The sequence below is a fragment of the Aphelocoma coerulescens genome, chromosome 1A, assembly GCF_041296385.1.
Source record: "Aphelocoma coerulescens isolate FSJ_1873_10779 chromosome 1A, UR_Acoe_1.0, whole genome shotgun sequence".
Taxonomy (NCBI): domain Eukaryota; kingdom Metazoa; phylum Chordata; class Aves; order Passeriformes; family Corvidae; genus Aphelocoma; species Aphelocoma coerulescens.
The window spans coordinates 40,820,464-40,836,687 of record NC_091014.1 but is presented as its reverse complement, the minus strand read 5'-3'; the positions used below and the strand labels follow the sequence as shown (position 1 = coordinate 40,836,687).

General features: G+C 37.5%; 1 protein-coding gene across 1 annotated transcript in view; it reads right to left on the bottom strand.

The window, feature by feature from the left end:
- The window catches only part of OTOGL (otogelin like), a 95,046-nt gene that overhangs the window by 52,431 nt on the left and 26,391 nt on the right, over window positions 1–16,224 (bottom strand). The window contains exons 19-25 of the mRNA XM_068999633.1: window positions 15,348–15,557; window positions 14,326–14,491; window positions 13,174–13,248; window positions 12,591–12,643; window positions 11,763–11,925; window positions 8,161–8,268; window positions 6,780–6,918 (exon numbers count right to left, since the gene is read on the bottom strand). Of these exons, the coding sequence (XP_068855734.1) occupies window positions 6,780–6,918; window positions 8,161–8,268; window positions 11,763–11,925; window positions 12,591–12,643; window positions 13,174–13,248; window positions 14,326–14,491; window positions 15,348–15,557 (914 nt within the window). The remainder of the gene's footprint in view (window positions 1–6,779; window positions 6,919–8,160; window positions 8,269–11,762; window positions 11,926–12,590; window positions 12,644–13,173; window positions 13,249–14,325; window positions 14,492–15,347; window positions 15,558–16,224) is intronic.

The following is a 16,224-nucleotide window of genomic DNA, read 5'->3' as shown; positions in this document are numbered from 1 at the left end:
CAATCTCCAAATCGCCATTCTCATGGTAAGAAACGTTTCCCCAAGCCTTTTCTGGAAGCCCTCCATGCTAATCTGCACAAATTGAAAGAAATCTTTCCTTTGTTGGAGAATAAAAGTGATTCATTCACTGCATAATTTAATGGTCTGGAGAATCAGGTGGTGGAGGCGGAAAGGCATGTGGAGGTAATTGAGTCTGAAATCATTGATCTGAAGAAAATGGAACCAGAGCATAAATCCATTGCCAAATGTAATCAGATCTTTTGCTCGCAGAAGGAATAGAACAAATAGAAAAACAGGTACGGCTGAAGACAAGATGGAAAGGGATGTCTCCCAGAGGGAGCTTGCTATTGACCCTTACAGATCTTCCAGAGACTCAGAAAAAAAGAGGGCATCCAGAAAGGTTTCATCTGAAATCATGGGACTGATGAAAAGCAAACTGTTGGTATTCTTTGCAACTAGAGCAGGGCAAACTATTCACAGTAAACAGTGTTTTCACTGAAATGTAGTCTCCCTCTTTTTTGGACACAAATTTTCACGCAACACATCATTATTTCTACACTTTTGCAGTTACTGCTGCTATAAATAATTTGACAAGTGTTTTAGGTGGAAATATTTTGGTACATCATTTACTCATGAAACTACATGCTAGAATGTGACTTGAGGATTAAATATGTTAATTAAAAAATTAAAGGTATTCTGATTGAAACCCCATGTACTGCTTTATTCCCTGAAAAAATGGAAATTACTTTTAGAGTCTGGTGTCCAATTTTAAACATTTGTAATTTCAAATTCAACATTATTTATTTTCCCATTAAATCTTCAAAATCTGTTAAAAGAAACTATTTCTCTTAACTGTGAATAGTCAGCTCGACAACGTTGATTAACCATGCACCTGCGGCTTCAATCCACTGTAGGGTGACTAACAGCAAGAAGAATGTATTTATTTTACAAATAATTATTTTTAAAATGTATTCTTTTACAAACAATACAAGAAATAAATAATGAGAGAGACCATAGAAAATATTTAATTCTACAGATTTGCAAATTTCACGGATCTACAGTCTGGCTGCCTGGCACAAATGATGTTGAAAAAAAGCTGCACAAAATATTACAGATATTCAATAAGGGAGAATAGGATAAATGCTACTTCTGACTCCTCAGATGTGTCAAATGAGTAATTGAAAATTGCTGCTTTCTGTGCGATTGCTCCAGCTTATGCCCAGTCATCATGTAAAAAATTTACCAGTCAAGATAAATATATCAGCAAGTAATGGCTAAAAGATTATCAGTACATCAGCCAAGCTCTGTATTAAGCACTCTAATAAAAAGTATTATTAACTAAGAGCTTTGAACTTGCTTCAAGTTACAAAAGAAGGGGAATGCAAGAAAAGAGTTCCCTGGCTCTTCTCCCCAGGGCAGTCCAGGTATCTAGCTCTCGGGACATGTCAGCAACAGCAGAATCATTTGGGAAACTGTAGTAGTGGTTCCTGAGATGATGCATGTTTTGTTAAATGAATTTAACAAATGGTCTCTCATGTAATGTCTCCTGACCCAAAAGAGTTACATCTGCACTTCTAATTGGCATAATGGTTCAATTATTTGATCAAATGGCTCAAATGGTTGTTGCTTTCATAATCCTCCAACTTTGGCTTTAAAAGAGCTTTCATGATTACATCAAAAAAGCTTAAAATGGTGACTTTAAAATGCTCAAACCCCCAATGGCAGGTGAAAAGAAGAGAAAATATTTTCATTGCATATTTTGAAGTTAATACTAATCTATTAAATAGGAATACTTGAGGATAAGAACTTAGTTATGCTGACCTTCATCTTTCAGGATATAGGAACGAAAGAGTCCATCCTTTTCTGTGCTTTAGGAACTCCTTGACAACCTACTAAAGTTAGCAGAAATACTTCAGTTGGGAGTTTGGAGTGTTTTTTAAAAGGCAGATGAGCATTGCAACAGAACTCCTTCTCATTTGAGAATATTCTGATGGGTAATTTATCCCTCTAAACTCTTGCTTGAAGTCTGCCCCAAAGCAGATAAAATATTTTTTCTGAGAAATATTACGATTGATTTTTCTGATAATATTTTTTCTGAGGAAAAATTATCTTCTTCACAGAACAGAACATGTCTGAGGGGCTCCAAGTGCACTGACCCTACAAGCCTTAATGAAAATGCTGAGCTGCAGGACTAAAAACCACCACAAAGAGAGAAAAAGGCCAACACTTGTCATAGAAAGACATCAATTTTACTATAAAAGCAGAAGTCTATGAAATAGGTAAGTGGAAGAAACAGATGGCAACTAGTAAAAAGTTTGCCAGAAAAATAATCCCTTTTCTTGGAGGAAGAATGTAGCATCATCAAAGACAATAAAATAAGACAATAAGCAAGAAAATGGAAGAAAAAAAGATACTTAAATATTTTTAAGTAAGAAACTGTTTGACTTTATCATTCATATTTTGATTAGCAAAATGAAGTGTCTACATGATCTACACTGATAAACGAGTTGGTCTGCAAAGATTTTTTTTTCCTTTGAAATTACTGCAATTTTAAAATGATAAAAGTAAATATTGAAGTCTTCTCTGTGAATGTCATTTATCTATACAGGGACTTTACATCTCAGCATGTAATGTAACTCCCAATCCTTAATAAAGGTGAAGCTATCAAATCATGAGACTTTACTGCCCTAATTTTCTTAATTGCTGCTCTAAATATTTCCTGTCATTTTCTGCCCAATGGATATATCTGTGGAACTATATAGTTATAAAGGGCTTTTTCATACACTTACTGTCACCTTAAACAAAAAGGCCAGACAGGGGACACTGATGCTGAAAACAAGTTTCATAATTGGCTGTAAGCTTATACTTGATTTTCCTCCCACAAAAGCACAAGGGCTCCTTATTAAAAACATAATAAAAGGTAAGGATGAGTTCTCTGTTTGGTACAGTGCAATATGATGACAAATTAAAGAGTTGTTCAAACAGATCGGATTTAGGGAGGCCAACAGCCAAATCAAACGGTGAAGGCTGGTAACGTGGATGGGAACAGCACATTATCATGCCTCTGGGGACGATGGATTCAGAACATAATTCTTGCACAGTTCTCTATCTGGGAAGACCTCATATGCCAACAAACTGATTGCAGCTATAACTTCCCTTATTGCCCTGCTACAACACCTTTAGGGTATTTCTGTTAGTAGAAACGAAGTGGTCCACTGCTTACATAAAAAAGGTTAAAAGATAAAAGATTAAAGATAAAAGGGAAAGGACAAACTTATTACAGTGTTGTATATACAATACTACAGCCAATTCGGCTGCTTCAGTTTCAGGTATCTGGTGAGCATTTCACATTATCCATAAAAATCAGCCTCGCAACAGCACTGCAAATTAGCATTAAATCAATGGCACGTGTATTAGCAGCTATCAAATCTATGATCTGTGATACCTTACAGGTAGGAAACTTGAAGCACAGCACACACATCCCCATGGCAGGGGCGTTGGACTAGAAGACCTTTAAAGGTCCCTTCCAACCCAAATCATTCTGTGATTCTGTGATTGTGCTAAAAAAAAAGAAAGTGGTTTATAAAACAGGTAGCATGATTTAGGTGCTAGTGCCTTGGATAGCTGTACCTGCCAAAATGTTAGGTAAGGAATTTAAAATTTTGCTTTTGTATACATACTTTTCCACCTTTCATTTGGCTTCTCTATGTGGATAATGGGCTATAAGAGACAGGACTCTCTTGCATACCTTCTCAACAAATATTAGCTCAAGGTAGACTTGTGTTACTTGGATACTAGTATTAAAAATGCCACAATATAGGGGAAGAGGATTATACAGAGACAGAGAGACATGGCAACTTCTGCTCTAGGAACAAAAAAGAATACTTCAAACAAGAGCAGCCTCATCATGCTATCGTGTCTGCATATATAATGCAGCTTAACCACATCAGTATGTGGTACAAGTGTAGTGTAACTGCGTACATGCAAATAAAAGCATGTGTGAAACTGGAGAATGGATGACACTGGGTTATCACTCAGGCTGCCACTATGAAGATGTCCATTACATGATTTTCATTTATTTTTCTCACATATAATACCATTCCTGCATAATAGTAGCTAATTTAGTGCCTACCTTCACGGTAATGCTGTTACCGGGGGGTTCGGGGCGGGGGTGGTTCTGTTCATTGATTTGCATTTGTTCATTGTTGAACTGAATTTTTATCATCAGAATACTCAACCTCAATCCTCACATCACCTTTTCAAAACTGTTTCTGATGCTGAGGGCAGGTCTCAGCATGGATCCATGGGGGATTTCACCAGGATTTCTCCCTTCTAAAAAAAAAGATCACTTATTCCTGTGCTTTAACCTCTGATTTGTAATTAGCTCAGCAGAGGGCAACAAAGATGATGAAGGGACTGGAGTGTCTCTCTTACAAGGAAAGGCTGAGGAAGCTAGGCCTGTTCAGCCTCCTGAAGAGGCGACTAAGAGGAGACCTCATCAAAGTTTATAAATATATGAAGTGAGGGTGTCAAGAAGATGGAGCCAGGCTCTTCCCAGCCAAGCAACAGGAGGCTATGGGCAGAAAGAGATGCACAGGAAGTTCTGCTTAACATAAGGAAGAACCTCTTTACTGTGCAGGTGACCGAGCACTGGAACAGATTGCCCAGAGAGGTTGTGGAGATAATGAAGAAGTGTCTGGACACAATCCTGTGCCATGTGCTCTGGAATGACCCTGCCTGAGCAGGGAGGTTGGACCAGATGACCCACTGTGGTTCTTTCCAACCTGACCCATTCTGTGATTTTGCAAATTCATGTCTCAAAGAATACTCATTCTCATCCTATGTGAGAGTAGTTTTGAAAATATATTTTTTGAAATCTTTCTCAAAAAGTCTTTGAGCTAAAATACACACATATTAACTTGATTACCCTTATCCATATATTTATTGCATTCACAGAATAACTCAGAAAATTAATCATGCCTGAATTTCTTTTATTAAAAAAAAAAAGGGGGGGTGGTTCAACTCTTCCCCCATTGCAATTTCTCTTTATTAAAATTTCTATTAAGTTCCTTCATATATAAGTCAGACATATTGGTCTGTTCCTTTCAAATTCAGCCATTAAGTCCTTTTAAAATATTTGGTTATCCTGCCATCTTCCATTCCTCTGCTTCCAGGGTTGCCCATCACATAGTTCATCAGTTCTGTGTTTAAGTTCCCTCAAAACTCTGGGGCATCTGCCATACAATCTCATCCTTTGTTTCTTTTTCTTTTTTTTTTTCCTCTTAAAAATTCTCTAAACATTTCCCAGACAAAAATAACCCACAGATATATCTTCTGTTACAGACGTAATTATGCAGTGCCTAATTTGTACAAAAGCATCCCTCAATATAGATCATGAAAGCTTTCCATACACTAAAGAAAGAAAAATTGTGAACAAATTAGGCATAGTTTCTCACCTTAAATGAGTTTGGGAAAAAAATAAAGCTTGAAAAGCTGGAAAAAGTCTGAGAACTCTGAAAAGCAGATCTATGTAGGCAGCATTTTCATTATTTGTGTCATGTTCACCTGAAGAATGGCCCATTGGCAGTGTGCCACCTGCCTTATTTTCTGGCTGTCAGCTTTATTCTCGGACACCAAATGCTCCCCATGGTTTGCTTCCAGATAGGTTCTTTCTTACAAAGCAGAGTGACAGGTGATATTTGATTGTAAAAGCCAAACATTACAGTATCATACTGAAGTTTGAAAAAGCAGCATAGATTTGTTTTACAAACCTCTCTTAATGAATGGCACAAGAATTAAGAAATTACAACCCACCTTTCCACATCATCATTACAGGTAAAGTAACCCGTATTTTTTGCATCTTAAAGGAGGAAGGCTTGTACAAAGGTTCACATATGTCTAAGAATAAGAGCTCTTTTATCATATATGATACATGCCAGGAGTTTCCTATGAGGTATTATTATCTTTTTCAAATATATTTTCTTTTTAAACACACTCAAAAATCTGGAACCAATGTATTTTATTTCACAGCTGCAAATACTCTACTAAAGCATACTTGAAATAAACTATTTGCAGTAGTTCTTGTTGAGAAACTATGCTTTATTCTTAAGGTTAGACAGTCAGGAAAATAAGTATTCTTCTAAACATATTACTGAGAAGACAGTCTTAAAATAGCAACAATTGTAATAAACAATAGTGGTTTTAGAAAAAGAGTATATTTTTTAATGTCAGTAATGGTATTTTTAAACAAAAAGCTAGCAATATACTCTAAATGTGTGCTATGAGGAACATTAGCATGTAGATGCCAGACAATTTCAATGAATGATTTCATTGTTGAATTATGAAATCATTGTGTTTGATATTATTATACACATACAAACCAGATCTGATGCAGATAATGTTCAAGAAGAATTTCAAGCAGCCTGAGCTCATCATTAGCCCTAGGCCAAGAAGGGCTTATAGATAATTATTGAATAAATCTATACCTTATACCTAGTTCTAGCAGTTTCTATAGTGATATTCTTTGTTCATTGTGACAAAAGCATGGTTAAGCTAAACCAGAAAACATTGATTTTTCTTTTTCTCAAAACCACATGATATGCAAGAACATGCCCAGGTACCATTTTCAAACAGATGAGGACAAAATGTCATTTACAGATTCTTCTTTCACATCTGTTCTACATCTGCTTTCTTAATGTTTGTTTCTATAGCTAAACTCTTGATGTTCAAAATATTTGTTGCCTCATGGACACAAGAAAACTTATGACCAATCCTCTTACCTTTAGCAGGTAAGTTTGGCAGTCACTGACATAATCATACTCCAGTCCATCAAAGGTGTAATAGTGTCGGTCTCCATAGATGGTGCACACAGCAGGACAGGGGTAACTGGTGCAGTTGAAGACGCCTCTCCGACAAACACTGCAAGGAAAACTAAAAATCAGTATCTCCTCGTAATGGCAGTCATTATATTTTCAAGAAAATGCTTTCTTGTGGTCATTATTTCAACTCATATAGAAATTCATTAATGGAATAAAATTCTCAGACCTTGAAACAGAGAGCTATACTGTGGATCACTTCTGAAGATACTCGTGATGCCATGGCAAAAAAGTGTTGAACATTTTGCCATCAGCCCATATGTACAATAAAAATGCATTAAAAATAAATGCAAAATCTCAAACTTTGCATGGCTTATGCAAATATTTCCATCACTGCCTCCAATATAAATAAGGCCCAATGCCACAACATGCTCCTTCATAAGACATCAATCGTCTATTTTTTCTAAATTTTAATAAAGGTCTGCAAATTTTCGAAGGAAAATACTTCAAGTGCTACCTGTAAGATTTCAGGGTATCAGACATATATGGAATGAGTTTAAGAAATTAACACTGATATTTTGCAAGATTATTTTTCCTGTCAGCTACATTCAGTGGCTTACACAAACTTGTATGAAAGTAGTACTGGCATCCTCTATTTTTGCTTTGTGTACGTGTAAATGCTCAGTTGATTTGCCAGTGCAGTTTTTAACTGATTAAAACCTGCCATGCCAATTTTTTTTCATTATTAAATACACACTTAACTGAACATAGATATTTTGGCTAGCAAATTAGCATGGATGAAGAACTGTTTTGTGCCCATATGAATCAGGTAAATCTCCTTTAAAAATATGCTGGGTGCTAGCTCATTTTTCAATTCTAATGGAATTTTTTTTCAATTTGCTCATGTTCTCCCTATACAGTCACTCATAGTAACTGGTAAATTACACTGAAAACCATCCAGTTCTCAAAGAAACAGACTATTTACTGCTGTCATACATTTAATAGCTCTCTTTTTCTCCTTGGTTGTCTTTCATGATATTCTATTCTGCAAAATGTCACGTCTTCATTTCAGAGACTAGCAAATATGTGTGGAATTAAGCATTTGTTCTTGACTGCTTTTTAACTTGGATATCTTCACTTTCCTTTTTAGATCTGAAAAGGCACTCACTCCAAAGTCTTCCTACTTATCCAAGTCTATCAGTAAGCCTAATAAAAGCTATGTCCTGTAACTATCTACAAACAAGCATATATAGTTTTTATTTTCAAAGTACTCAACACATTTTCTGTATCAGTTTCACTTTGGGTCTAGATCCACATGATTTGAAAGTATGCAAAATGAACTCACCAGGTGTAACATGGAGTAGCTATCACTTCTCCTGACAGAAACTCCCTGTCTTTCCAGGTGCATGGGCAACTTTCAGGAATATAACATTTCCCTCTGTGCTCAGCCATCCTTCAAAATAAAAGAATTATTAAGATGAAAGAGTAGATCCACAAGAAGATCAATATAACTGAATGTGTAGTGAATTGTTGAAACCCCAGCAAGGCCAACCAAACCAGTCTTCCATCCAGCCAAGGAAAATTGTTCCATCAGCAAAAGCTGTCCAAATCAAATGATGTCCACTGTGCACAGCTGGAGACCTTGCCAAGCTCACTGCTGCAGCTCTCCTTCTATCTAGAAAGGGATATGTTGGTGTGGGCAGCAGCTCCCATGCAGGAGTGTAGGTAGTGTAGGTATTTCTCTCCGAAACCTGCAGAGCATCTGGGTACCATGCAAGCTGCTGAGCTGGCAGCCAGATTGCCCTTCCCTCTCTGCTGCTCTCTTGTCCTGCTGTGCCAGGAAAGCAGCTGGACTGGTGTGTCTGCTCCTCTGCAGAGACAGCACCTGTCCTGTTCTGAGTGCAGAACAGTGAGCTGGCCTATGGCATCTGTTGCACACTTTATGAAGCGCAGTGGTGGAGGTTACTTGCCTACACAAGGGAAGCTGAAACAACTAACAAGGTTAAGAAAAACAGGTATTTAATGCAAAAAGCGTCAAATCTAATTAGATCAATAAGTGACCCAGAGATATGGCCAACTACATTTTTGCTATCTCATTTCCACCTATTTAGCAATATTAACTTTTATAACAAAGTTTGTGGTAGCCTATTAACCCCCTGATTCTGTGTTTCCCCTGTTCCCTCCCTAGCCTTTGCCACTCCCTCGGTTTCTCCCTATTTGCTCCTGTACCCCAACCCCGCCCAGGGACCCCCCCTGGGCCCCTGACAAAATCACCCCGCACCCAGGCCACGTTGTCTCTCTACCTCTGAACATCGTGGGGATAAGATGGGATTAAAGCCATCTCAAACCCTCATGAGAGACCCTTCTCTGCCTTCTTTACCATTCACTGCGTTGTAACGCTGCTGGCTGCCGGAGCCAGATCACAGGGCTGTCCCAAATGGACTCCGGGATGCCACTGATCGCATGGCCCTAGGAAACCCTCGCTGAGCTCTCAGGGAGCAGCAGCCTGCTAGGCAGAGTCCAGCAGTTACAACAAAAAATGTTGCTGACACTCCCGGTGCTGCTCTTTAGAAGAGCAGCTCCTGGAGTCATCATGACGTGTGGCTCAAAGTACACTCTTGAGATTGTTTCACTGGAAGTTGAATATACAGCTTAGAGTTTTCTTCAGCCCATTACTAGTTCATTAAACAGCAATCAGCTTTAAGTAAGAGTCAAGTGTTCAGAAAACTTCTTAAGGATAGGAAAGCATCAGAACAGACGGCTTGGGATGGTACTTAGTTTCTGTCAATAGAAACGAAAAGTCTCCCAAGAATAACATTGATATTGCTGGTGCTGCCTAAAGGTAGGAGATTAACTTAGCCCCATGAGGTCCTTTTCCATACTACTCTGTGCTTCTGCAACTCAGTTTAGCTCCGTATCTCTAGCTCAGTGTAAGGGTGACTTTCATTGTATCTTTGGGTGATGAATTTAGTGTCATTTACTGTCATGGGCTGTTATATTATTCAATTTTTAAAGTATACCAGAGACTTTCAGTGTTTCTAATTCTTTTATCACCTCTTCAACTACTGACTAAAAGAATGAAAAGCTATTGTGCAAGAGCTTTAACAACAGAAAATGTAAACCATTTTTACTTTAGGAAGACCATTTTTTGCATACTAGAGCTCATCCTTTTATGGGTTTCCAAAGAAAAGGGTTTCAATACCACGCACAAACTGCTCTACTTTATAAGCACCATAAGTACCCAGGATGCTAGAATAACTTTCCAGACTCAGGAGAATTCAGGATTCCACCTCAAAAGCTTAGATCATTCAGTCAAACAATGGGTAGTGGTAGAAATAAGGTGACAAAGGAGAACCAAAGAGAAGAATGGCAACTTAACAGTATTTTAAAAACTACATTACAGTAAAATATCTCAAAACAAGTTTTTAATTACTTGTCCACTTAGATTTAATAGCAGGAGATATATGCTTAACATTTTCTTGCATAAAAAAAGAGGCCTTCTGAAACTAATTTTTAAGATAATACAGCTGTCCCCTTCTTAGCTAAAACCATACTCACTTTCTGGAGCCATGAACCTGAAAGGCATAATGAAGTACAATTTAACAACAAAGACATTACTAACTGTGCTAAATATTATACCCTTACTTTTCAACCTAATAGCAAAAAGAGTGTTTATTCTCTTATGTAATAAAAAATAATTCATGTGTTTTACTCTACCATTTGACAGAAATTTAGAAATTGGTTTGTTTGTACTCCTGTTATCATTTATATTTCAGAAAACAATCAAGTAATACTGACTTTGATATGCTATGACTGTGAGAGCAAGACTTTAGCTCTGTTTTTTAACTTTTATTTTAATTTCTTCTAATTTTCAAATGAACTTTCATGTCAATACTGCTAGTTTATTTTCATGCAAAAATTTCATAGTGATATTTCAGCAAAAATTTACTAGTTTATTACTTCTAAAAATTCATGCACTTTTTGTGTTAAAAATATTTTTTTATTCCTATAACACTAATGGTTCTGAAAGCTAAATTCTCAGTTGAGGTAGAGGTTTTGGAGGACTACAGATTACCAGGCAAGAACTAGTGAAATCATAAATAGCTATGCATGAAATCTGTACCTCCACCAGTGCTTAGTCATCTATGAACATGACAAGGTGCTGGAAAGGGACTGGTGATGGTCTCGTTTATACTCTGATCAGTGCACAACTGATACACTCTCAAGAGACCACTGGCTACACACACAGTGAAATTAAAAGGAAAGTTGAGAAAAAAAGGGAGCACTCCACCTGAGATGGGCAGCAATTACAGCAATTTGCACAGCATATTTGACTCCTCAATCTGCAAATGCCCACAGGAGGTGTCAGGGGAGGGAATGGAAATGAATGGAGGGAGTGAGTGGTGGTTGCTCCTGACACAAACTACAACAGAAGTGTGTAGATTTTATGCTTGGGTTTGACCCCTGCCAATCTCAGCAGACTGTTTCTGGGCACCAGATACAAGCTGAGAAAACAAAAAAAGAAGAATGAGGGGAAATAGGGCAGAAACCTGCCCTCCCTGCCCCAGGCTGGGCATCAACCTTGCAAGCCTGAGTAGAAATTTAGGTGAGAAAATGACTTGGGCAGCAATAAGCAGGAGCACAAATGGTTTTCATCAAAATTTTTTGTCACGTTTGCTTTCACATTCAAATAAACTATACTCTGCAAGTGGTGGAAATCATCTCCTGTCCAGACAGTCCCAAATAGCAGCCAATTGGACTGGGAGCAAGCTGGATAGCTGATGGCCTTTTAGCTGTTACTGTGTGTCTGCGACAATTTACAGAACAATAGTTTCAAAATTAGAGGTGTGATACCACTGGTATTTAAAAAGCAAAAAAAATATGCAGAGTTGAACTGTGGAAAATATGTACGTGGCTTGTGCTCCAAGTTGTTCCATCAAAACTTACCCAGGGGGGCAAATGCAGCCACTTGCACAGGGTGGTGACGGGACGCAGGAGAAGTTCATGGCAAGGTTCGCACAAGAGATCCCACAATTCACACCCGCTGCTGGCAACCCAGGCACAGGAGATCTGCAGTCATAGTAGATTTTTCCTTCAGGGCATATGTGAACTTCAAATGCAAAATGCAGGTTAGATAAAATCACCTGTTCTTTTATGCTGAAGGTTTTCTATTTGTTATTGTTCACAGTCTATTTATTTGGATACAAAGTGAGGTTTCATTACAGTTCATATAAGAATGCAATCTGAATAACAGTGTATAACACAATCTATATTACAGAAATATAAAACTAATATATGTTCTAATGTAAAAAACCAATAATATTAAGCATCTGGGTGTATGCATCCTGGATCTGACCCACAGTCTGTTCTTAAAGATGGAGCAATAATGCCTTAGGCAGAAAAAATCCTTACAAGTGGCATTCTAAATCCACTAGAAATACACTAAAAATCTACTTTCTAGAAATAAAGATCTTAAGGCTTCATAAACATGGATAGTAAGCCTAATTATAGGTATTCCCATGAGAACACAGACCTAGATGTCACATGCAATCATTTATTTCTTTTAATTTCCCAGGTGGCTAAGTAGTACAATTTGTGCTACAGAAAAAGAGGGAAAAACCCCAAGACTATTTATGCTCCTAACCTCCTATTTTAAACACATTGTGATGTAAAGTATCTCATATTTTAAATACATATGAGGAGAAAACCAAAGTACTATTCAATATCAAATTCTCTATTTGTGCAACTTTTATATGGGACAAGACTGTAAATTACCTATGTTTTCTGTAGTGGCTTCAATACATTTTACTGTTCCATTCAAACATTGACTAGAAAAGAAAAGGAAACCCATGTTTATTCAAGGAAAAAATGTTTTGTAGTCACCATGTTAAAAAAGGTTATACAATTCAACCTAATTTAAACAGAAATCAGGAAGAGAAAGTGGATTAAAATCCAAAAGCTTGAGTGCTGCTCAATATTTTGTTGGTATTTCCTAACTGTTGATCTGTAGTAAGGGCCTAAATTCGCAGTTTATGTACTACATAATTTCCTAACTTCCAGCAAAATAAAAAAAAAAAGCTGAATATGTCAACCCCCATGAGAATGGAGGGCCAGGTGATTTAGGATGCAGGCAGTATAACACAAAGCCTTATCCACCGTGGCTTGCAGAATTTTCCAGGTACTTTGTTAAAATAATCAGGTGCGTCGTCCAGTTTATACTAGACTCCCTTTTACTAAGTGTGCAAAAAAATCTTGATACAATAAACTTTCAATCTACATGAAAACAATTCTCAAACCACTTAAAGTAGCGTCCAAAGTGAGACACAAGAAAAATAAAACTCTTGGCACTCAAACCTACCAGGAGCCTGTTGGCGTAGGAAGGATTTCTCCAGGCTGGAGGGCTTTGCCTTTGTAATGACAATGACAGCCAGATCTGTTAAAAGAATATTCATGCATTTAGATACAAAAGCAAGATGAAATGGGATTTAAGGGCCATTAATTTATCAAGTTATTATGATAAGCAGGACTTATCACATTATAATATATAACATATAATTATTCATTAACTCAGTCCTTATATGTACAGTATTCTTTGAAAGACAAAAACTTAAAGATGACAGTCAGACTGTATTGAAGTCAGTGGCAAAATTCATATGATCTTCAGCAAAGCCAGGATTTTCCTCAATCTCTCTACTTTTAATTTGCTGTTTCTGTGCATTATTCTAATAGAAAGGACTTCTTCTCAGTTATGGGAGTAGAATGGCAACATGCAGTTCCCGCTTAAAGTGTTGCTAAAATCACGAGATAGAGCAGTTATTATACAAAATCCACTAACTCTGTCTGTGACAAGAGCCAGATGGGTTAGAAGCAGCAACAGAATTACCTAGAAACCATGCAAAAATATGCGAGTAAGAAGCTAGTTTACACTCTTGAATAATTTGAAACAGTCTTTATCCCTACAGTATGAACTTTACTGATCTTTCCAAAATATATTTTGCAATGAACAGAAATAACTCTGTAACTACCCATGGTGATAAGCTGTAAAATTTTGATATGCACCATACAAAAACTATTTCCTCTCATTGAACATTTCCTCCCATTAAACTGAAGAGGTTTGTATTGTGAGACAGAAAAAAGACACTTCTAGCTGCTCTTTCCATACTATCCCTTACTTTGTAGATTGCTGCTTTATAGATTCCTTCTCATTTTTTTAAGTGTTACTAACAAGGTTTTCACATGAAAATGCTATCCCATGAATTTTAAAAAATTCATTATCCTTCTCTAAAGCAGTTTGACATATCTGCTCTGAAGTGCAGTGTATGTGTGTACACACAGTAACGGATGAGGCCCCACTATGGATTAGTAAGAAAGAATATGAAATCTTCACATATTGTTTGTTATCTTCTCTAGGCAGTCTACATCTTAAGGGAAATAGCAGAAAAGCTATTTTAAATCTTGCTGGAAAGAAGAAAATATGCCCATACATATATTCTATTTTTTTATTACTTACATTGATACACAAAAGTTGACCGACTCTTCAAAATACTTCCCATCAGGACAATTACATCCTTCTGCACAGTCATCAGCACAGATATTTGCCATAGAAAGTGAAGCACAGGAATGTTTACAAAAAGAAGAGCACTGATGATAAAGCATACCACTATGACACATCACAGCTGGAGGAAAGAGAGGGAGAAAGAAGGGAGAACAGCATAGTCTTAAAATGTGAAAAATAAAAAAAAAAAGCAGTATATCATGTAAGTTCAAAAGAAGCAAATCAAAGTGGTCTCTTGTTCCACTGGGTTTAGTTGAAAAGCATGAGAAAAACATGCTGTTTTACCAATTTCTTAAGTTAGACAGGTTTAGATTCGGGTGGGTTTTTGTTAAAATAATTCTTTGACTGGAATAGTCCGTTTTGTAAACAGTAACTATCTATTCTTTCTATGTGTTAAATTGGGCATCTATCTAATAATTCAGGCATCCAAGAGAGAAAGAATGGTCCAGCTAAGGCTGAGGCATTGCTATATGGCTTAGAAACAGAAATACAGGAGTTGGACTTGAATAACCCTTGTGAGTTCCTTCCAGCTCAGGATACTTTAAGATTCTGTGAAATGCCTTGTTTTAAATCATTATGGTATCCTACTTGTCAGATCACTGCTCACCCTGCTCTGCCCACCCTAGAGAGCTCCTGGCAGCCAAGCTCTTTATGGAATGGCTCCACTCCTGCCACTCCCTGACTACTTTATCCTAGTAGGGGCTTCCATATGACTTAGGAGTTCAAAGAAGGAATTCCATTTCTCTCTGTGACCAACAGAAAGGGCAGGGACTCCCTGTGAGGCAGGTCAGGGGCGGCAGGTCAGGGGCCCCAGCTCAGGTGCCTTATGTAAAGGCTATTATCATTCTCCCCTAGTACATCATTGGTGCAATACTAGTTTCCAGGAAAAAGCCAAACCCTGTATTTTGTGGAGTGAATGAAATTTTTAGACTTTTACACATTTCTAAAAGATATTCCATCGTGGAGATGTTACTCACCACAGTAAGAGATGTGAGATCTGAAGTCAACGATGACGCCGTGCTTGCCGCAGACATAAGCATAGTGCGCCAAAGCGTTGCACAAACAGCTGCTTCCACATTTGCACGCATCAAAGCGGCAGAGCTGGTAGTATAACCCTGGACTGATGTACGCATGGCAGGGAGCAAAAATGTCTTGGTTGATGATATCACAGTGAGATGCGTACCCAGCTAAGAGAAGGTGACATTGTTTTAGCCAGATCCATTTTAATATAACAGTTAGTCAAATGAATAGCATGGAATATTAAAACCAAACATAGCCAGCTGTGCAATAAAACCTTGCATTCAATATCATTCTATAAAATTCTATAGTTTAAAATAGATATTACAAGCAACTCCCACAACAGTACACTCCACTTACGATAAGAATAACTATACCAAAAAAGTTATGCCTTCCTCTACTAAGACAGAAAATTTAAATGCCAAAATAATATATTTCAAAAGAGTAATTAAAAGAGTCCCCAAAGCTTGGAATATGGTTTTCCTACTTGACATTTCATTTAGCTTTACCATCAACAATGGTCATGTACTTTTTGGCATGTGGTCTCAGGAAGTATTACAAAGCAGAGCTTGAGGGCATGCAAATACCAAGTTGGCCATACACCTTCTAACAGCAGCAAATCCTCCTCCAGCCCTCCAGCCACTGAAGCAGACTACCACCACAAGTGGTACAATAGCTAAGGAACACTGTAGTGTGGATTATATTTAAGCCAATTTTGCTGCTAAAAGAATGCCCCTACCCGTCAACCTCCACGTTCATTTCCATGTACACACATTGACAGAAGACTTTCACATTTTATGGAGTCTCTCAGTAAACTAGATTCAAGGACTGAACTTG